Here is a 22,864-nt window from a genome sequence, read left to right as displayed (position 1 = left end):
TAACTATATATGTATTATGATAATACTGTGTGTTAAGCTAATGTGAAGGTTTACAGTCAAAGGTATAAAAATTTGTGAATTGTTTATTAGTATGAACTATATTGAAACAAAGTTTGAATGTTTGGAAATGCAAAATAGAATTTATTAAGAATGGAAACAATTTTTCCACAAATACGATTGTACAGTAATTTTTCAGAGATTATTGGCTAATTGATTTGCTTATTGTGGTTTAAGTTAAAAGTGGTTTGTGGCTTCTTCTTAAACTGGGTAAACTGTGTGTGCTGCTAGAAGGTATATATACTTCTACTTTTCTTATTAAAAATGGCTATTAACCGTAGGTAGGTAGGTAGGTAAATAGGTAGACAGAAGATAGATAGATAAATAGATAGGTAGATAGATAAGTAGGTAGGTAGGTAGATAGATAGGTGAAACTAATATATATCACATAAAATATTTTAATAACAGTCTCAGTCTCAAATTTCAAATGAAATGGAGAAAAGAACAGGAAAAAGGGGCCTCAAAAGGTAGAATTTCATATCTAGAATAAGCAAATTCATAGGGATGGAAAGTAGATTGGAGAATACCAGGGGTTAGGGAATGGGGATACAGCTTGCTATATCTCCATGGATACAGAATTTCTATTTAGGCTGATGAAAAGGTTTTGGTAATAGGTGGTATGATGGTAGCACATTTTAAGTGCATTTAATGCCACTGAATTGTATACTTAAAAATGGTTAAAATGGTTAATTTACCACTATAAAAATATAAATTAATAAAAAAGAGACATTCAACTCTGATAATTAAAGAAATATAGGTTAAAGAGTATTTTAAAAATCATCTATAAGTAAAATTTAAAGCAATGCTTTCTAAGCCATTGGAGAATATAAAAGGAAACAAAACAGTCTATAGAGTAAGAGGTAAAAAAAAAAAAAAAACCAAAATATTCAAAGTAGAAATATTTAATACCATGGGAAAATACAGTATAATGCATGGAAAATTATAAATAGGATGACCACAGTTTTGCATATATATATTTGTGTGTAGGATGTGATTATATGTAGAAAAGGGTCTGAAAGGAAAATAAAATTGAGTGGTGTTCTCTAAGAGGTGGAATTACGGGTGACTTTCATTTTCTTCTTTAAACTTTTTTTTAATATTTAAAGAAATTAATATATACATGCATATATATGGTACATGATGTATGTACGTCTCCCAACCAATGAATATCCTTTAAAAAATAAAATATAATGTATTCTATTCTAAAATATATTATAGTTTTTCACTGGAAAATTCTAATTATTTTTAGGCATATTGGTGGGCAGTATTACTTATGGGAATTGCCCTGATCATGTTAATGGCTGGATTTATTAAGATATGCAGTGTTCATACTCCAAGTAGTAATCCAAAGTTGCCTCCTCCTAAACCACTTCCAGGTAAGAAAATTTGAACGAGGATTATATAACTCAGACTTGAATTATAGAGGTGTCTTTAGTAATTGATTTTACAGTACTTTCCCCTTTAGGAATGGGATTATTAGATGAGAGATTTGGTTGGTATGTAAGTATACTATTTATTAATCCAATCTACCTGTCAATTAGATAATAATACATCCTGAGTGTCTTAAAATATTTTGATTGTTACTTTGTATTTCTTTATTTTCCTTGTTCTTATTTCATGTTTTAGTATCTTCTATTGTTTTTATTATTGTAGTTCAGTTAGTTTTTTTAAAACGCAATTTTATTGATGTATATTATATATTCACATACCATATAGTCATCCAAATTGTAGTTAGTGGTTCACAGTATCATCATATAGCTGTACATTTGTCATCACAATAGATTTTTGAACATTTTCATTACTCCAGAAAAAAGGAATAAAAGCAAAAGTTAAAAAGAGCACCCCAAACATCCCATATCTCCTTTCCCCATTATTATTATTTATTTATTTTTTCTCTTACTCATCTATTTATTACATTCGGTAAAGGGAGTGTCGGTCACAAGGTTTTCACAATCACATAGTCACAGCTTAAAACTCTATAGTTATTTAGTCATCTTCAGAAGTCAAGGCTCCTGGATTACAGTTCAAAAATTTCAGGTATTTCCCTCTAGCTACACCAGTACACCAAAAACTGTAAAGGCATATCTGTATACTACTTAAGAAATAACCTCCAGAAGACCTCTTGACACTATTTGAAATCTCTCAGCCACTGAAACTATTTTGTTTTATTTCTCTTCCCTCTCTTGGTTAAGTCTTTCTCAATCCCACAATGTCAGGTTCAGGTTTATCCCCCAGGAATCATGTTTCATGTTGTCAGGGAGATTTATATCCCTGGGAGTCATGTCGCACATAGGGATGGGACTGTGAGTTCACCTTCCAAGTTGGCTTAGAGAGAGAGGTTACACCTGAGCAATAAAAGAAGTTCTCTTATGGTAACTCTTAGGCGTAATAGTAAGTAGGCTTAGTTCTCCTTTGCAGGAATAGATTTCATAAGGGCAAGCCCCAAGATTGAGGGCCTGGCCCATCAAATTGGCAGTTCCCAATGACTGTGAGAATATCAGGTCTTTCCAGTGTGGAAATTTAATATTTCCACCTTTTCCCCCAGTCCCTCAAGGGGAGTTTGCAAATACTATTTAATCTTCTGCCCAGAAGATTAACAGTTTATACAAACCAACAGGATCTCACTTCCTATTCAAGATTCCTTGTAGTTAGATTGTTTGAATAATGTTCAGCTGATTAAGTTGCTGGTCTTTCTATTCTAATAGCTATGTTACCCTTATTATTTTTTAATATTTGTGTCCTTGAAAGATTTTCTGGAATATGAGCTCCCTAGGGATATGAGCTATATTTCCTTATGGGGAAATATAGAGGACAGAATCCATTATATTCATTTATATTAATCTGTCCAATATTTGTGGCTCTTAGACTCTTAAAATAGTCTAGTCTAAATTGAGATGTGCTATAATGATAAAATACATACTGGACTTTGAAGACTATATGAAAAAAGAATGCAAAATATTTCATTAATAATTCTTTATATTACCTGTTGAAATGATAATATTTTGGGTTAAATAAAATATATAATATTAATTTCACCTGTTTCTTTTATTTCTTGTTGTGGATACTAGAAAATTTAAAATTGCTTATGTGGCTCATATTTCTATTGAACAGTAGTCATCTAGAACATTTCTTTCTAAAATGACAGCTTAGTTTTTAATGATTAAAAAGCACGTGGTAAATATATTTTGCTTTTATTTGTAAATCATAGGCACTTTAAAGAGGAGGAGACCTCCACAGCCCATTCAGCAACCCCAGCGCCAGAGGCCCCGGGAGAGTTACCAAATGGGACATATGAGACGTTAATTGCAGCGTTTGCCTTGGTTCTTCCTAGTGCCTACAATGGGAAAACTTCACTCCAAAGAGAAACCTATAAAGTCATCATCCCCAAACTAAACCCTGACAAATAACAGTTGAAGAAAAAATGGCAAGAGATCATGTCCTCAGACCAGGTGGAAATACTTAAATTTTGAAGCCTGAAAATTCCAATTTGGGGTAGGGGTTGGAAAAGGAAACCAGTTTTCAGATAGATATTTTTAACCTAATGGCACAAAGTCTTAGAGTATTATTATGTGCCCCATGTTCCCTGTTCTTCATTGCTGCATTTTCTTCACTTGCAGGCAAACTTGGCTCTCGATAAACTTTTCTCACAAATTGAAATATATATATATATATTTTTTGTTTTGTTTTGTTTTTTCAACTGCCAATCAAGGCTAGGAGGCTCAACCACCTCAACATTGGAGACATCCCTTGCCAATGTACATATCTTGTTATATGCAGACATGTTTCTTATGTACACTGTACTTCTGTGTGCAATTGTAAACAGAAATTGCAATATGGATGTTTCTTTGTATTATAAAATTTTTCCGCTCTTAATGAAAAAAATTACTGTTTAACTGACATACTCAGGATAACAGAGAATGGTGGTATTCAGTGGTCCAGGATTCTATAAGGCTTTACACAGGCAGTTCTGAAATGAAAATCAGTTTACCCTTTTCTTATGATGGACTTGGTTCTGATATTCATTTTTTCTTTTTCTAATGGCTGCTAAGAGCACATGAGTGACTATGCTGAAGAACACAGTTAAGGAAGTGTTGTGCAAACTGGACATATGCAGCATACTACTTCAGAATTAGTTCTTTATGTAAATGTCTGACTTCTGCTTACTTACTTTAACTTTCTAATTCAATTCCATTTTTGAATTGATAGGTGAAATTTTGTTCATGCTTTGGTAGAAATTATGTCAATGAAATGTTTTTTTTTATTTGTAGTCTACTATTTGTGTTTTCCATATTTCTAAGGTATGCCAATTATGTTTGTTTTTGTCTGACATGAAGAAGACAAGTTGTCTTTATTTTATCAAAATATTTGAAGTTATTTCAGCATATCATCACTGATCATTGGTAACCACTAAGATTAATTTTGCTCAACTAGTAGTTGAAATTGTAGATGGGCCTTCTCACATTTTTTCCATTGAAATATTTTAACAGTGAAGGTGAAACAGCACAATGTCCCATTCCAAATTTATTTTTTAAACAGATAGAAATAATTGGCATTTTAAAGAAAGAAAGCAAAAGCATTTAATGTATTAACAGGCTTATTGCTATGCAGGACATGGAAAGAGGGCATTACAAAAAAAAAATTTAAGCTTGTGACATATTTATTGCTTCTGTTTTCCAACTACATCACTTAAATTAGAAGTAAACAGTTAATGATTTTTCCTGGCTTCAGATAGGAGGTAAATTTAGGGAAGGTTGAAAAGATTTCTGTGTTTTGGCTTTTTTTTTTCCTTTTTTTTTCTTAAGAGTATAAGGTTTACACAATCATTCTCATAATGTGACGCAAGCCAGCAAGGCCAAAAATGCTAGAGAAAATAATGGGATCTCTTCCTTGTAAACTTGTACAGTATGTGATGACTTTTTTCAAAATACAGCTTTTTGTACATGATTTAGAGACAAATTTTGTACATGAAACCCCAGATAGACTATAAATAATTCTAAACAAGCAAGTAGGTAGGTATGTATGTAATTGCTTTTAAATCATTTAAATGCCTTTGTTTTTGGACCATGCAAAGGTTGGAAGTGGGTTGCATTTCTAAAATGGTGACTTTTATTCTGCAAGAGTTCTTAGTAACTTCTTGAGTGTGGTAGACTTTGGAACATGTAAATTTTTTGCTTGTAATGTTATCCTGTGGTAGGGTTTTGGCAGATACACACTGCCCTATTTTATTTTGAGTTTAAGTTAAATGTTTTCTGAAAAGAGATACGTGCACTGAACTCTTTCCACTGCAAATCAAGATGTGGTAAAACAAAAGGATCAAGACAAACAATATCTAATACTACTGTCAGTTTAATGTCCACTGTGTTTTATACAGTATCTTTTTGTTCACTTTGGAAATTTTTACTAAAAATTGCAAAAAATAAAGTATTGTGCAAAGATGTAAGGTTTTTTGAAACTTGAAATGCATTAATAAATAGACTTGATGAAATCAACTTGAAGGTTCCATACTCTTTGAATTCTGAAAACCTTCAAAAGAACTTACCCACAAGGCAACTTTTACTTACTTAATGAAGAGATTGTTAAGCAGAAAAGGTATCTATTCCCACAGAAGGATAGATATTTATTCCTCTTTCGGAGTCCATGTAGAACATTTATGATTAGATATCTTTGTAAACACAAATTTATATTTTAAATGCACTTAACTAATCTCAACTGCTTTACATTGTTTTTAACCAGAACAAGTGTTTTTCTGCAAGCTGAGTTATTTTGGAAACTTGTGATGTTACATATATATATTTTGCAAAATTTTAAATTATAAACACCTCATTTACTTTAAGTCTAATCATAAGCATATTTTAAAATTTGGAGCTAACATTTTCCTGCTTTGCCAAATTCATAGCAGATAATGAGAACATGGAACGCCATTGTTGTCTAGAAAAAGAATTGGGCAAAAGAGATCAGAATGTGTAAATCCAGAATGGTGTCCTCCACAGAATACATTAGCCCCCATTTTTTTTTGAGACCCCATATAAATAATATTTCTTGAGTAAGCTTGCCATGCTTTTTAAAGTTACTTTAGTAATGTAGGAGCAACAAAATTATATTATGTTTAAATTTGTTTATTCATGAAACCATCTATATTGATTAATTTGATAGTTGCAAATTTATTTTATTTACAACTGAATGCTTAAATTTTGAGTGTTTAGAGCACTTCCTTTTTTTTTCCTGGTTCCTAACGTTAGGGAATAACTCACAAAGAAAATAAGCAATAAAATAAAGTTAGATTAGGATATATTTGGGGAAAAGGCAGTATCTGATCAGTTTTGATTTCTGAGGTGTCATCAGTCATTTGTGGTTTTGATACTCATTTTTGGTCATATTTACAGATTAGTGGAAACTGAAGATTTATCCAAATTGAGCAAACTGCTGTACTCTTAAGTCCTTTTAAGGACTGTTTATTATTATTAATAAAAAAGACCTGTTTATTATTATTTTTCCAAAGATGGGATTGATATCCTTGCTAACTGTTAAATTGTAGGTGATTGTGTTTGAGAAGGCTTTAACTTCTCCTTCTTTGTATCTAATCAAAGGTGTAAGAAGGATCAGTGTAATCAATGAATTACTCCAAAGCAGAGGGGACAGAAAATGGACAGGCCACTTTCAGATGTAAAAGAGGAGATATTCATTATCTGGATTTAAGGGGTAGGGTCTCCCAAAACTAGAGCAAGTCGGGATATAGTTTTAAACCACCTGTCAGAAAAAGTTGTCTTAAAAGTCTCTGAAATTGTAAGAAATTATAGTTTCCCAAAAAGTACCATCCTAAAAATAAAAGGTGATCAGTCTGCCCTATAGAGCTCACCTTCAGTTTCAGAAATTTTGATTTTATGTTCTTAATTAACTTTCATTTGAGCCACTTTTCCATTTATTATAACTGCAGTTTTTCCATTACTTTTATTAAGATGCAAAGCAAGCCCTTGTATTCTGTGTTGCATTGCTATTTTGTTTGTTATGTACATAGATTTATATATGATTTTTATATATCATACACATTAGTAGAAATTCATGTATTTTATAGCTTACCCAGAATAACTGTGCTTTCCTATAAAAAGCAAAGGGAAGGCAGAGAACTGTAGGAAGATGGTAGAGTAGGAAGTTCTAAAAATCAATCCCTCTACCAAAACAACTATTGAACTGGCAGGAAAAGTCCAAATAAACCATTTTGGGACCCGGCAATGTAGTGGAAGACTTGCAGCATCCAGGGAATAGCTGGATAAAGAAACTGGTAACTTTATTAAAAATAAGTGCCATTCTCCCAACCACGTGACAGGCAGCAGTGGGTACTGCAACTTGGGTTCCAGGCATAGTTTGTTTTCTATCAGGATGGTCAATAAAGACTTAGTCCTCCAAAACATGAGAATGTGTTGTCTGACTGCTGGTAGCTCCCTGCAGTCAGCTGTATTAGATCACTGAGGGGGCGGCACGCAACATGGTCATTTTTCTGACCCTCCTTAGGCTGAAGTAGCAGAGGAGTGTTAAAAAGATGGTACCTCTTTTTTTCTTTCTTCTCTTTGTATGTCCTGTTTGGGAGCCAAAATAGTTTGGAATAATCACAAACAGATCCCTCCAGCCCTAAAAAAAAATTTAAAAAAAAATTGAGGATTCATGGAGGAATGGGAGGATTAGATTTCCAGTTACAACAATATAATAGAATGTCCAGGTCTCAATAAGAAATTGCAAAATACATGAAGAAAGAATAAAGTATGACACAGTTTTCAGGAAAAAAAAAGATTTGATACAAACCATCCCTATGGAAGCTCATATATTGAAACTATTAGTAAAAGACATTATATTAGCTGTCTTAAGATTCCATAGAGAAAGAACTAAAGGAAATAAAGAAAAATCTGAGTAAAATAAAGTGATAGAAATTATAAAGAGAAACTAAAATTCTTGAGCTGTGAAGTACAATCTTAGAAGTGAAAAACTTATAGAAAGATTCAATAGTGGATTTGTACAAGCAGAAGAAAGGGTAAGCAAACTTGAAAACAACAGTTAAAATTAACCAGGAAATTAATGAGGAGAAAAATGAAAAAAGAATGAAGAAAAATGAACAAAACCTAAGGGACCTGTGGGAAACCATCAAGTTTTCCAATGTACACGTCATTGGAGTCCTAAAAGGATAAGAAAGAGGGGCAGAAAAAGTGTTTGAAGAAATAACGGTGAAAACGTCCCATACATGATGAAATACATGAATATATATATATATATATCCATGATGCTCAACAAACTCCAAGTAGGAAAAACTAAAAGAGGTCTAGATCAAGGTGTATTATACTGAAATTGTCAGAATCCAAAAGCAAAGGGAGAATTTTGAAAACAGTAAGTAGTGGCTTGTCACATGCAAGGAAGGCTCAATGAGATTAACATCCAATTTCTCATCAAAAAACATGGGGTCCAGAAAACTGGGATGACCTGTTTAAAGTCCTGAAAGACAAAAAACTTTTAACTGAGTATTCTTTATCTGGCAAAATTATCCTTCAAAAATGAAGGAGAAATTAAGACATTTACAGATAACCAAAAAACTGGAGGAATTCATTACCAGAAGACCTGACTTATAAGAAATGCTTAAGGGAGTACTTCAGGTTGAGATAAAAGGACACTGGAAGTAACTTAAAGGCATGAAAAGAGAAAAAAGAGCATTCGTAAATATAACTACATAGGTAAATACTAAAGTCCTGTATAGTACTTTGGTTTGTAAACTGCCTTATATGACTTAAAAGGTAAATGTGTAAGACAGTTAGGAATCTATGTTAATGTACACACAATGTATGAAGATGTAATCTGAGACAATAACAATATTAAGAGAGAAGGACAAATATATAGGGTAGAGTATTTGTGTATTATTAAAGTCAAGTTGGTACTCTTTGAGCTAGATTGTTATTAGTGTAAGAGGTTAATTGTAATCACAAAGGAATAATCACCAAGAAAACAACAACAGGGAAAATGAAAAAGTATCAAAATGGTACACTACAAAAAAATCAACTGAATAAAAAAAATTAGTAATGAATTAATTGATGAGGGGAAAACATACGAGACAGAAAACAAATAGCTAAATTGCAGAAGTAAATCCTTTCTCATCATTGAAACCTTAAATATAAATGGCTTGAACTCTCCTCTTTAAAGGCAGATATTGGCAGACTGAATAAAAAAACATGATCCAACTACATGCTGTCTACAAGGGACTCATTTTAAATACAAAGATACAAAAAGGTTGAAAGTAAAAGGATGAAAAATATAGTCCATACAAATAAGCAAAAGAGAGTTGGTGTGGCTATGTTATTGCCAGATAAATAGACTTTAAGCCAAAAAAAAGGTTACAAAAGACAAATGAAAGATGTTATATATTGATAAAAAGTTCAATCCAGCAAGGTGTAATAATTATATATGTACCTAACAAGAGTCCCAAAATATATGAAGCAAAAATTGCAAAATTGAAAGGATAGTTCTACAATAATACTTGCAGACTTCAATATATACCACTGTCAGTAATTGAGGGAACATTCAAACAGAAAATCAATAAGGAAATAGAAGACTTGAGCAACAGTGTAAACCAATTAGACCTAACAGACATTTATATATAAAACTGCACCTAACAAAAACGTGTGTTTCTCAAGTGAACAGGAATCATTCTCCAAGATAGACCATATATTATACAAACCAAACCTAGTAAGTTAAGAAGTATTGAAATCATAAAATCTTGGACCACAATGGAACAAAGTTAGAAATCAATAACAAAAGGAAAACTGAAAAATTTTACAGATATATGGAAGTTAATCAATAGGTCAAATTCACAAGGGAAATTAGAAAATATTAAGATGAATGAAAATAGGAACACAACATACCAAAACTTACAGTGTGCAATGAAGGCAGTGACCAGAGGGAAACATAGCTGTGAATGTCTACAGTAAAAAAGAAGAAAGGTCACAAATTAATAATTGAACTTCACACCTAAAGGAGCTGGAAAAAGAAAAGAGCAAGCTAAACCCTATGGATGTAGGAAGGAAGAAATATAAAGGGTAGAGCAGAGAAAAATAAAATACAGAGTAGAAAAACAACAAAGAGAATCAACAAACCTTTAGCCAGACTAACAAGGACAAAAAGGGAAGGCACACAAAAATAACTAAAATCAGTAATGACAGTGGGGATATTCCTACCAACTTTATAGAATTAAAAATTATAAAAGGGTACTATGAATAGTTGTATGCCAAGAAATGAGGAAAACTAGATGATATAGACAATTCCTAGAAACATACGAATTGCCTCATTTCACACGAGAAGAAATGGATTAATCTCAATGGACCTATAAAAAATAATGAATTAATAATCAAAACATCCCCATAAAGAAGAGTCTAGGAATGGATGGTTTCAGTGCTGAATTCTATCAAGCATTTAAGAGTCAGTATAAATTCTCAGATTCTTCCCCCCGCCAAAAAAAAAAATTCAAGAGGAGGGAACACATTCCAACTCATTCAATGAGGCCAGCATTATCCTTATACCAACCCTAGTTAAGACAGCACAGAAAAGAGAATTACAGGCTCCCAATATCTGTCATGAATATGGATGCAAAAATTCTCAAGGAAATGCTGGCAAACAAAATCCAGCAGTATATTAAAAGAATTACACACCATAACCAAGTGAGGTTTATTCAATGTGTGAGGATGGCTCAACTTAAGGAAATCAGTTCATGCAATATGCCACATTAATAGAATGAAGGAAAAAAAACCCCACATAATCATCTCAGTTGGCCCAGAAAAGGCATTTAACAAAATCCAACATTTTTTCTCATGTAAAAGAACTTTCAGGCAAATGGAGGAGTAGGGAGGGAGATGCAGGCCCTCTCCTCATCGAAAAGGAGTGAAGAAACAGGCAGAAACTGTCCAAATCAATGGTTCTGGGGCTCCAGAGATCCAGGGGAGTTTTGTACAGCATGTAGGGAAATGTGGGATGAAGAGACTGAGAAACCAAGGTCAGAGACTGTGAGTAATTCTGTCCATCCATATCCCACCCCTGAGAAAAGCAGCAACAGGCAGTCCAATCCTTAGCTAGGGGTCTGTTGTGGACTGGGATGGCCAGGAGAGTCCTCTGCCCCAAATACACTGGAGACACAGTCCAATACTGATCCAACTATTGGCCAGCAAATTTAAACCACTAGATTCTGCTGTTCTGGTCCAACCTGATAAGACACTGATGCACCATTGTTTTGACTGCATCAGAGGCAAACTGGCAAAGGACCCTGTTCTAGTTTGCTAGCTGCCAGAATGTGATATACCAGAAATGGCCCTTAAAAAGGAGAATTTATTAAGTTGCATATTTATAATTCTAAGGCTGTGAAATGTCCCAATTAAAGCAAATCTATAAAAATACCCAAATTAAGGCACCAACAGAGGTTACCTTCAGTCAAGAAAGGCTGGGTTCAGGGTTTCTCAACTGCAAAGGCACATGGCGAACATGGTGACGTCTGCTAGTTTTCTCTCCAGGATTCTTGTTTCATGAAGCTCCCCCAGGGCATATTCCTTCTTCATCTCCAAAGGTCTCTGGCTGCCTGGGCTCTCGTGGTTCTCGTGGCTCCCATGCTCCCTCCAAATTGTTTCCTCGTTTAAAGGATTCCAGTAAGTTAATCGAGACCCACTTGGAATGGAGAGAATCACAACTCCCTCTAATGAAAGGTTAATATCCACAATTGGGTGACTCACATCTCTGTGGAGATAACCTAATCAAGTTTCCAACCTATAGTACTAATCCATAAGATGTATTAGGATTAAAACATGGTTTTCTAGAGCACATAATCCTTTCAATGTAGCACAGGCCCAAAATAGTCTGCCTTTGTAAGACTGAGGGGAATTGGTTTCCAAAGAGTTCCATCTGCTGAGCAGGTCAAGAAAGCACCCTTTTGGGAAAGCATCAAAAAAGAAGTTTGGCAAAGAGAGTCATCTGCTAGGTAGGCCAAGAAATTGTAGCTCTGTGAGATGGAAAGAAGAAAAAAGCATTTTGGAGTCTTTCCTGATGCTGTCTCCCCAGAGACTTTGAATTGGGTCTGTGCCCCTGCCTCCTGTATGGGTACCTGGCCCTGTTTTAGCTGGGAAATACTGACAAACTGTCAAAGAGCCTTAACACAAATCCAATTAAAAAAAAAAAAATCCCAGATGAAAGAGAGAAACTGACCTTCTGAATAAACTCATGATGATAATCACATGCCCATATATCAGCAAAAAAATCACAAGCCATACTAAGCATAAGGAAGATATGGCCCAGCCAAAGGAAGAAATTAAAAAGTCAGAGAAGATACATAATTTGGAATAAACTAATCAAAGATTTTTCAAACAAATCTCCTAAATCAATTCAAGGAGATGGCTAAAGGATAAGGAATATTAACAAGACGCTGGGTGAGAATAAAGAAGAATCTGAAAGAATACAAAGAAAAATAATACCTTATAGGAATACAAGGCACAACAGATGAAATTAAAAGTATGCTACAGGCATAAAGCAGCAGATTTGAAGAGGCAGAAGAAAGGATCCATGTGGTAAAAGACAGCACCTGAATCTGAACAGACAGAGATAAGAATGGGAAAAGGTGAGCGATGCCTCAGAGAAATGATTGACAAGAGGAACTGCATAAATATATTCATCATGGTGTCCCAGAAGGAGGAGAGAAGGGAAAAAGGGAAGAAAAAATATTTGAGGAAATAATGGCTGAAAATTTCACAACTCTTATAAAAGACATAAATACGCACATCCAAGAAGTGCAATGTACTGCAACCAGAATAAATCCACACAGACACACTCCAAAGCAGATGCTAATCAGATTGTCAAATGCCAGGGAGAAAATACTAGAAGCAGCAAGAGAAAAGCAATTCACCATTTATAAGGGACACAATATAATACTAAATGTCAATTTATCATCAGAAACCATGGTGGTGAAAGGCAGTGGTATGATATATTTAAGATACTGAAAGAGAAAAATTGCTAGGCAAGAATTATTTGCCCAGCAAAACTGTCCTTAAAAAACGTAGGAGAGTTTTAAATATTCACAAATAATTAGAAGCTGAGAGAATCCATTAACAGGAGACCTGCCCTACCAGAAATACTAAAGGGAGTTCTGCAGGCTGAAAAGAAAAGTGAGGGCCTTGGAGGAGAGTGTAGAAATGAAGATTATCAGTAAGGGTAACTAGAAGGATAAAAAGAGAGAGAGAGACAGAGAGAAAAGACATGACAAATAATAGCCAAAGGATAAAGTAGTTAAAGTAAATGCTACCTTGACAGTAATAACATTGACTTAATGATTAATCCCCCTCAATTAAAAAGGGCAGAATGGATATATATATATTCTGCATCTATATGGGGTTTACAAAAGACTCATTTTAGACCCAAAGCTATAAATAGGTTGAAAGTGAAAGGCTTGAAAAAGATCCCCTGTAAGCAGTAACCAAAAAAGAGCTGAGATAGCTATACAAGTATCAGACAAAATAGACTTAAAATGCAAAATTATTACAAGAGATAATGAAGGACATTGTATATTAATGAAAAATTAAATTATATATAAAAGATTATATATCAAGAAAAAATAATAATCATAAGTATCTATGTACCTAACCAAGGGGTTCCAAAGTACATGAGGCAAACACTGGTAAAAACTAAAGGGCGTTCTATACATCTCTACAATAGTAGGTGCAGATGTCAACACACCACTCTTACCAATACAGTGAACATTTAAACAGAGGATCAATAAGGTAACAGAGAACAGTATGATAAATTAATTAACCCTAACTACAAATATAGAACAATGCATCCCAAAACAGTAGGGAATACATTCTTCTCAAGTGATCACGGACATTCTTCAGGATAGACCATATATTGGCCACAAAACAGGTCTTAATAAATTTTAAAAGAATGAATTATACAAAATTCTTTCTCTTACCATAATGGAATGAAGCTGGAAATCAGTAACAGTTGGAGACCTGGAACATTCACAAATATGTGGAGGTTAAGCTACATGCTCTTAATCAGTGGGTCAAAGAAGCAATTGCAAGTGAAATTAGTAAATATTGCAAGGGATATGAAAACAACATATCAAAATTCATGGGCTCCAGGGCTGACATGGAAATTTATAGCCCTAAATACCTATATTAAAAATGAAGAAAGAGGTAAAATCAAAGACCTAACTGATGTTTATAGCAGCATTATCTACAATAGCCAAGAGATGGAAACAGCCCAAATGTCCAACAAATGTGTGGCTTAACAAGCTGTGGTATGTACATACAATGGAATATCACACAGCTGTAAAACAATAAAATCATGAAGCATGTAACAACGTGGATGGACCTTGAGGACGTTATGCTGAGTGAAATTAGCCAGAAACAAAAGGACATATACTCTATGGTCTCACTGATATGAACTAACATTAATAAGTGAACTTGCAGAATTGAGGTTAATAGCACCGGTTATCAGGAGATAGAAATAGAGTAAAGATTGGGTAATTGGTTCTGAAGGGATACAGATATGCAACAAGACTGATTGTAAAAATTCAGAAGTGGATAGCGCAATACTACCTGATTGTAGCACAATAATGTAAGTACAATGAATGAAGCTGAATGTGAGAATGATAGAGGGAGAAGGGCTGGGAGCACAAATGAAACCAGAAGAATAGATAGATGATAAAGACTGAGATGGTGTAATCTAGGAATACCTAGAGTGTACAGTGATAGTGACTAAATGTACAAATTAGAAAATGTTTTTGCATGAGAAGAACAAAGGAATGTCAATATTTCAGGGTGTTGAAAATAGATGGTCATTCATATTTTAAAACTTCAGCTTCTGTATGAGACTAAAGCAAGAAATATCTATTTGTGCAAAATTTATATTTTGACTAGTGCATTTCCTAATTTTACTTACATTGGCAGTTTAATTGAACACCATATGTACATGGAACCTTGAATACGGCATGAGATTTTATTGGTTTGTCCAAGTTAGTGTGATGCTCCGATAAATTCCAGAATGATTTGAACAGTGAGTAAAGAAGTATTTGCAAAGTCCCCTTGGGGGAATGGGGAGAAAGGGGGAAAATTCAACTTCCCCATTTAGAGAATTCCTGATATTCTCGCAAGTAGCAGGAACAACCAATTCAACAGGTCGAGCCCTCCATTTTGGGATTTGCCCCTATGAAACTTATCCCTGCAAGAGATAGGCTGAGCCTACTTAAAATTATGCCTAAGAGTCACTCCCAAAGAACCTCTTTTGTTGCTCAGATGTGGCCTCTCTCTAAGCTGACATGGCACACAAACTTACTGCCCTCCCCCCATCTACTGGGACATGACTCTTGTCGGTGTCAAAAATCCTGGCCATGTGGGACAGAAATCCTTGAATGAGCTGGGACCTGGGATCAAGGGATTGAGAAAACCTTCTCGAGCAAAAGGGGAAAGAGAGAAATGAGACAAAATAAAGTGTTAGTGGTTGAGAGATTTCATGCAGAGTTGAGAAGCTATCCTGGAGGTTATTCTTACACATCATATAGATATCCCCTTTTTAGTCTGTGGAGTTTAGTTTAGTATTGGAGTTGCTAGAGGAAGTACTTGAAACTGTAGAGCTGTGTTCCAGTAGCCATGTTTCTTGAAGATGATTGTATAATGATAAAGCTTTCAGAATGTGACTGTGATTATGAAAATCTTGTGTCTGATGCTCCTTTTTTTCTCGGGTATGGGCAGATGAATAAAAAATATGAATAAGAATTAAATAATAGGGGGACCAAAGGTTAAAATAAATTGAGTGGACTGAAATACAGTGGTCAATGAGAGGAAGGGGTAGGGGGTATGGCATGTATGAGTTTTTTCTTTTTTCTTTCTTTTACTGGAGAGATGCAAGTATTAAAAAAAGTGATCATGGTGATGAATACACAACTCTGTGATGATATAGTGAGCCATTGATTGTAACCATGTCAGAAATGTTTGTATGTCAAGAATGTGTGTATGTTTGTTTGTTGTTTACAATGAAAATATTTTTAAAAAATGAACAGCTAAAATCAAAGACCTAACTGAACATCTAAAGGAACTAGAGAAAGAACAGCAAACTACTCCCAAAGTGAGCAGAAGAAAGGAAATAGAACAGAGCAAAAATAAATGAAATTGAGAACAAAAACAATAGGATCAACAAAACCAAAAGTTGGTTCTTTGAGAAGATCAATAAAATTAACAAATCCTTAGCTAGACTGACAAAGACAAAAAGAGAGGATGCAAACAAAATCAAAATCAGAAATGAGAGGGGTTACCACTGAACCCATAGAAATAAAAAGATCATAAGAGGATACTATGAATAACTGTATGCCAACAAATTAGACAACTTAGATGAAATGGACAGTTTCCTTGAAATACACCAATAACCTATACTGACTTGAGAAGAAATGGAAGACCTTAACAAACCAACCACAATGGAAGAGATTGAATCAGTCATCAAAAAACTTCCTAGCAAAGAAAATCCCAAGACCAGATGGCTTTACTGGTGAATTCTTCCAATCATTCCAAGAAGAATTAATACCAATCCTGCTCAAATTCTTCCAAAAATATTTAAAAGAGGGGCATTACTTAACTCATTCTATGAAGTGAACATCACCATAGTACCAAAGCCAGATAAACATACTTCAAGAAAACAAAATTACAGACCAATCTCCTCAACAAAATACTTGCAAATTGAGCCCAATAGCACATTAAAAGAATTATACACCATGATCAATGGGTTTTATTTCAGAAATGCAAGGATGGTTCAACACAAGAAAATCTATTGATTTAATATGCCTCATTGACAATGTGAGTGGGAAAAAATATATAGTCATTTCAATTGGTGCAGAAAATGCATTTGACAAAACCTAGCATTCTTTTTTGATAAAAACACTTAGAAAGATAGGAATCAAAGGAAATTTCCTCACATGATAAAGGGTAAATATGAAAAACCCACAGCTAACATCCTACTCAGTGAGAGACTGAAGGCTTGCTTTCTAAGATCAGAAACAAGCAAGGATGCCCACTGTTATTCAAGCTTGTGCTAGACCTTCTAACTAAAGCAATTAAGCTAGAAAAATAAATAAAAGACATTCACAACAGAAAGAAAGAAGGAAACTTTCACTATTTGCAGATATGATCCTTTATCTAGAAAGTCCCCAAAATTCCACAACAAAACTACTAGAACTAATAAGCAATTTCAGCAAATTGGCAGGGCACAAAATCAACACACAAAAGCCAGTAGTATTTCCATGCACTAGTGAGCTATCTGAGGAGGAAATCAAGAAAAAAATTCATTTATAATAGCAACTAAAAGGATCAAATGTCTGAGAATAAACCAAGATATAAAGGACCTATATTCAGAAAAGTAAAAAACATTGCTAAAGGAAATCAAAGAAGACCTATATAAATCGAAGGACATTCCATGTTCATGGATTGGAAGGCTAAGTGTCATTAAGATGTCATTTCTACTCAAATTGATCTCTAGATTAAATGCAATTACAATAAAAATTCCAATGGCTAACTTTACAGAAATGTGAAAGCCAATTATCAAATATATTTGAAAGGGTAAGGGACCCCAAATAGTCATTCTTTTTAAAAAATTAGAATAAAGTTTGAAGACTCATACTTCCTCACTTTAATGCATTTTACAAAGCTACAGTGGTCAAAACAGCATGGTTCTGGCATAAAGAAAGACATACTGATCACTGGAATCAAATAGACACTTCAGAACTATACCCTCACATAAAAGGTCAGTTGATTTTTGACAAAGCTATGAAGTACACTCAACTTGGACAAAAATAGTCTCTCCAATAAATGCTGCTTTATTGAAGAAGTGGAGAACTGGATATCTATATCCAAAAGCATGAATGAGGACCCCATCTCACATTTTATACAAAAATTAACTAAAAACGGATCAAAGACCTAAATATAAGAGCCAGTACCCTAAAACTCTAGAAGAAAATCTAGGGAAACCTTATCAGGTGTGTTTAAATAACAGCACTGATTCAAGTGTGTGATTGTGGTTGAAAGGGGAAGTTTAGGATCATGCATATAACTAGAATACAAACTAGAGGATGAAAAAAGGGACTATATAACATAGTGAACCTTGTTGTGGATGATGCTGGGGTTTCAAGTATAAATATAAGAATTTTTTTTTCTATGAGGTAGACCAAATGTATATCACTATTACAAGTTGTTGGTTTTTTTCTGTCCCACATAGCCAGGGAGGTTACACGCCTAGGAGTCATGTCCCATGTAGAGAGGTGGAGGGCAGTGAGTTTGCCTGTCATGTTGGCTGAGAGTGAAAGAGGCCACATCTGAGCAAAAAAAGAGGTTCCCAGAGGTTCTCTGGGAGTGACTCTTAGGCATAATTTTAAGTAAGCTTACCCTATCCTTTGCGGGGATAAGTTTCATATAAACACCCCCCCCCCCACCAGATTGAGAGCTCAGCCTATTGATTTGGTTGTCCCCATGGCTTGTAAGAATATCAGGAATTGTCCAAATGGCAAACTTGAATCTTCCCCCTTTCTCACCATTCCCCCGAGGCAACTTTGCAAATACTTCTTTATTCACTGTTCAAATCTATTACAAGATTTTAATAATAAGATGGTATATGGGGCAAAATGCACTTACTGCAATCTATGGACTATAATTAAGAGTAATATCTTAATGTTCTTCCACCAATTGTATCAAAGGTACCACAACAAAGCTAACTGCCATTGATGGGGGCAAAGGTAACATGGGGTTTCTCTGTTTGGAGCTATGAAAATCTTCTAAAGTTGATTATGGTCATGCAAACACAGTTCTGTGATTATACTGAGAACAACTGACAGTATGCTTTGGATGGGCAGTATGGAGTGTGAATAAAACTGTTTAAAAATGCTCAGAAAACTAGGAATAGAAGGGAACTTACTCAACTTGATAAAGTACATTTGTGAAAAATGCATAAAATCCTATTTAATGGTGAATGATTGAAAGCTTTTCCCTTAATATCAAGAATAAGAGAAGGATGCCTGCTGTCACTACTGTTATTCAACATTGTACAGGAAGACTTCACCAGAGCAATCAGGCAAGAAAAAGAAAAGACACCCAAATTGGAAAGGAAGATGTAGAACTATCCTTGTTTACAGACAGCATGGTCCTAATACCCTAAGGAGTCCACATAGTAGCTACTAGAACTAATAAATAAACTCTGCAAAGATGCAGGGTAGAAGGTAAATATACAAAAATCAATTGGGTTTCTATGCACCATAAATAATCTGAAAAGGAAATTTAAAAAAAATTCCATTTACAATAGCATCTAGGGCTAAATTTAACTAAGGAGTAAAAAGACGTACATTGTACACTGAAAACTAAAGAATGCTTGAAAGAAATTAAAGAAGATCTAAATAAATGACAAGACATTTTATGTACATGGATTGGAACCCTTACTATTGTTAAGATGTAATTACTGGGCAGTCCACGGTGGCTCAGCAACCAGAATCTTTGCCTGCTATGCCAGAGACCCGAGTTTGATTCCTGGTGCCTGCCCATGCAAAAAAAAAAAGAAAACGTAATTTACAAATTCAATGTAATCCCTGTTAAAATTTCAACAGACTTTTTTTCAAAATTAGAAAAGCTGATCTTCAAATTTACATATTTGCAAGAGTTTGAAACTTATCATATTATGTTTAATTCTGTAATAATAATAGTTTAAAAGAAGTTAGAGATACCTTTAGAATATGCTTTTAAAGAAGTATTCTGGCTAATAAATTGAATTAATGAATCTAGAAACCAGTGACAGCTGACCTCACCAAAAGCTGGTAATCAGACAATATGTGTCACATCATGGTCAAGCTTCTGGATATAACTACTACTTTACTACAGACTTAACTTGCTCTTCTTTTTCTGTTTTTCTAAGGTAAATCTTAGTTTCATAAACTTTACACCCAAAGCACAAGAAACAAAAGACAAATAGATACATGGGACCTCATCAAAATAAAAATAAAAATAAAAAACTTTTGTGCCTCAAAGAAATTTGTCATGTAAGTAAAATTACAACCTACCTGATGGGAGAAAATATTTGGAAACTACATATTTGATAAAGGTTTAATATCCAGAGTATATAAAGAAATCCTTCAATTTAACAACAAAAACCCCACAAACAACCCAATTTAGAAAAGTAAAAGACTTGAATAGAAGTCTCCCCAAAGAAGATAATCAAGTATAATTTAATTAATATAATGAAAAGATGTACATCATAAGCCATCAGGGAAATGCAAGTCAAAACCATAAAGAGATATAATTTTATTCCCATTAGAATGGGTAATATTTTTTTAATGGAAAATAATAAGTGTAGGAGAAGATACAGAGAGAACAGAACCTGCATTCACTGCTGGTGGCAATATAAAGTGGTGCAGCTGTTGTGGTTCCTCAGAAAGCTAAGTATAGAACTACCATATGACCTGGCAATGTCACTACTTAGTATACACCTAAAAGAACTTAAAGCAGGAACCAGAACATATTTACGCACCAATGTTCACAGTGACATTATTCACAATTGCCAAAAGATGGAAGCAACTCAAGTGTCCATCAACCAATGAATGGACAAATTTATATAGACAGACACACACAATGGAATATTATTCAGCCATAAAAGGCATAAATGTACATATTACAGCATGGATGCAACTTGAAGGCGTCATATTGAGTGAAATAAACCAGACATAAAAGGACAAATTTAGTATATCAATTTGAAATAATTAGAATAAGCAAACTCAAGGAATCAGAATCTAGGTCACCTGGGGACATAACAGATGGTGGTGATGGTGGCACAACATTGTAAACATATATCTGGATTTGATCAAAAAGGGGAAATGTTAGATTGTATATAGAGTAGCAGAGTAAAAATTTTAAAAGATCTATGGAACCACAGTGCACAGTGAACCCTAAGTTAAGTCATTAACTATAGTTGATAGTGCAATTATAAAAATGTGTTATCATCAGTTGTTATAAATGTTTCACATTGATTCAAGTTGTTAATAATAGGGTGGTATATGGGTATCCTTTATTTTATACATGATTGCTCTGTAAACCCACACCTTCTCTAATACAGAAAAAAAATTCCAATGACCTTCTTTCTAGAAACGGAGCCCCTTCTTTCATTAATAGAATAGGGTAATAGGTCCTGAATAACCAAAGACATCTTGAAAAGTAAGAACAAAGTTGGAGGACTCCACTTCCTGATCTTAAAATTTATTACAAAGCCACAGTAATTGAAACAGCATGGTGCTATCACAAGGACAGATCTATAGACCAGTGTAATTGAATTGAGACTTCAGAAATCAACCATCACATTTCTGGCCTACTGATTTTTTTACAAGACTACTCAATTGGAAAAGAATAGTCTCCTCAACAAATAGTGCTGGGAAAACTAAGTGTTCTTATGCAAAAAAATGAAGGTGGACTACTACCTCACACCATCTATAAGAATCAGCTCAAAATGGGTCAAGGAACTTAATATAAGGCTAGAAATATCAACTCCTAGAAGAAGACGTAGGGAAGCATCTTTAGAACCTTGGGTTAAGCAACAGTTTCTTAGACTTCACACACAAAATACAAGCAACAAAAGTTAAACTAAATAAATGGGATCTCATCAAAATTAAAAGCTTTTGAGCCTCAAAGGACTTTATCATGAAAATAAAATGACAACCTAGACAACTGGGAAAATGTTTGAAAACCATATATCTGATAAGGGTTTAATATGCGGAATATATAAATAAATCCTTCAACCCAATAACTAAAATACAACTCAATTTAAAAATGGACAAAAGGTGTGAATAGACATTTTTTCAAAGAAGATATACAAATGTTCAAAAAGCACATGAAAAGATGCTCAATATCATTAGCCATTAGGGAAATATAAGTCAAAACCACGGGATTAGAATTTAAAATTCTTCCAAATTTGTTGGGTTGTATTTTTTGGCCCAGGATGTGGCCGCTCTTAAATGTTCCCTATGAGCTTGAGGAGATTGTGTATTCTGCTGTTGTTGGATGAAATTTTCTTCAAACATCAATTCACTCAGTTGATTGATGATGTTATTCAGTTCACTTATTTCCTTACTAATTTTTTCTGCCTGCTGGACCTGTTAATTACTGAAAGAGGAGTCTTGAGGTCTCCATTATATTAATAGACTTGTCTATTTCTCCTTTCAGTTCCATCATTTTTTTTTTCAGATTTCCAGCAACAATGTTTGTTGCTTGCATATATGCAAATACTGATTTATTGAATTAATCTCACTTAATATTACTTCTTACAAAATTAAGCATTCAGTATACCATGTTATTTAACACTTCCACATTGTTATGCAACATAATTTCAATAGAAGTCTGGTTCAAAATTCTTGACCCTTTGCTAAATTGTAGGCTAAAGAGTCCCTATAAAGTATTTTGTTTAACACTATGTGTTTTCTGATGTGAAATCTAGCTGAAGGTTTCTCTAAATTGTCTTTAGGATTGTTGATTCCTCAGCATAAGAATATTGGTGCTAAGGAATGAGTGATCACTGAAGACATACCTGCATTCCTGACACCGATTAGAGTTTTATACAGTGTGAGTTCACACTTGCCCTACAAGTGTTGCTGTTTGAATAAATGATTTTGCATGAATAACATCTCCAGCATGCATTAACTGACAGACTTTCAAGGCAGCATCATCCTCTGGTAAAGTCTTGTCTCTCTATCAGGTGGAGCTGTGATTGCACACTCTTCCACTATCATTACATGCAC

At 34.1% G+C, this 22,864-nt stretch overlaps 1 protein-coding gene across 3 annotated transcripts in view; it reads left to right on the top strand.

Annotated features, from left to right (window-relative positions):
• Positions 1-5,546, top strand: part of ADAM10 (ADAM metallopeptidase domain 10) — a 216,527-nt gene extending 210,981 nt beyond the window's left edge. For all 3 annotated transcript variants that reach the window (XM_077128032.1, XM_077128033.1, XM_077128034.1), the window contains 2 exons: positions 1,307-1,433; positions 3,266-5,546. In XM_077128032.1, coding sequence (XP_076984147.1) covers positions 1,307-1,433; positions 3,266-3,360 — 222 coding nt within the window. In that variant the 3' untranslated portion in view covers positions 3,361-5,546. The remainder of the gene's footprint in view (positions 1-1,306; positions 1,434-3,265) is intronic.
• The last annotated feature ends 17,318 nt before the right edge of the window (positions 5,547-22,864 follow it).

This window comes from Tamandua tetradactyla, chromosome 14 (assembly GCF_023851605.1).
Source record: "Tamandua tetradactyla isolate mTamTet1 chromosome 14, mTamTet1.pri, whole genome shotgun sequence".
Classification (NCBI taxonomy): Eukaryota; Metazoa; Chordata; class Mammalia; order Pilosa; family Myrmecophagidae; genus Tamandua; species Tamandua tetradactyla.
This window is presented reverse-complemented; position numbering and strand designations above follow the sequence as displayed.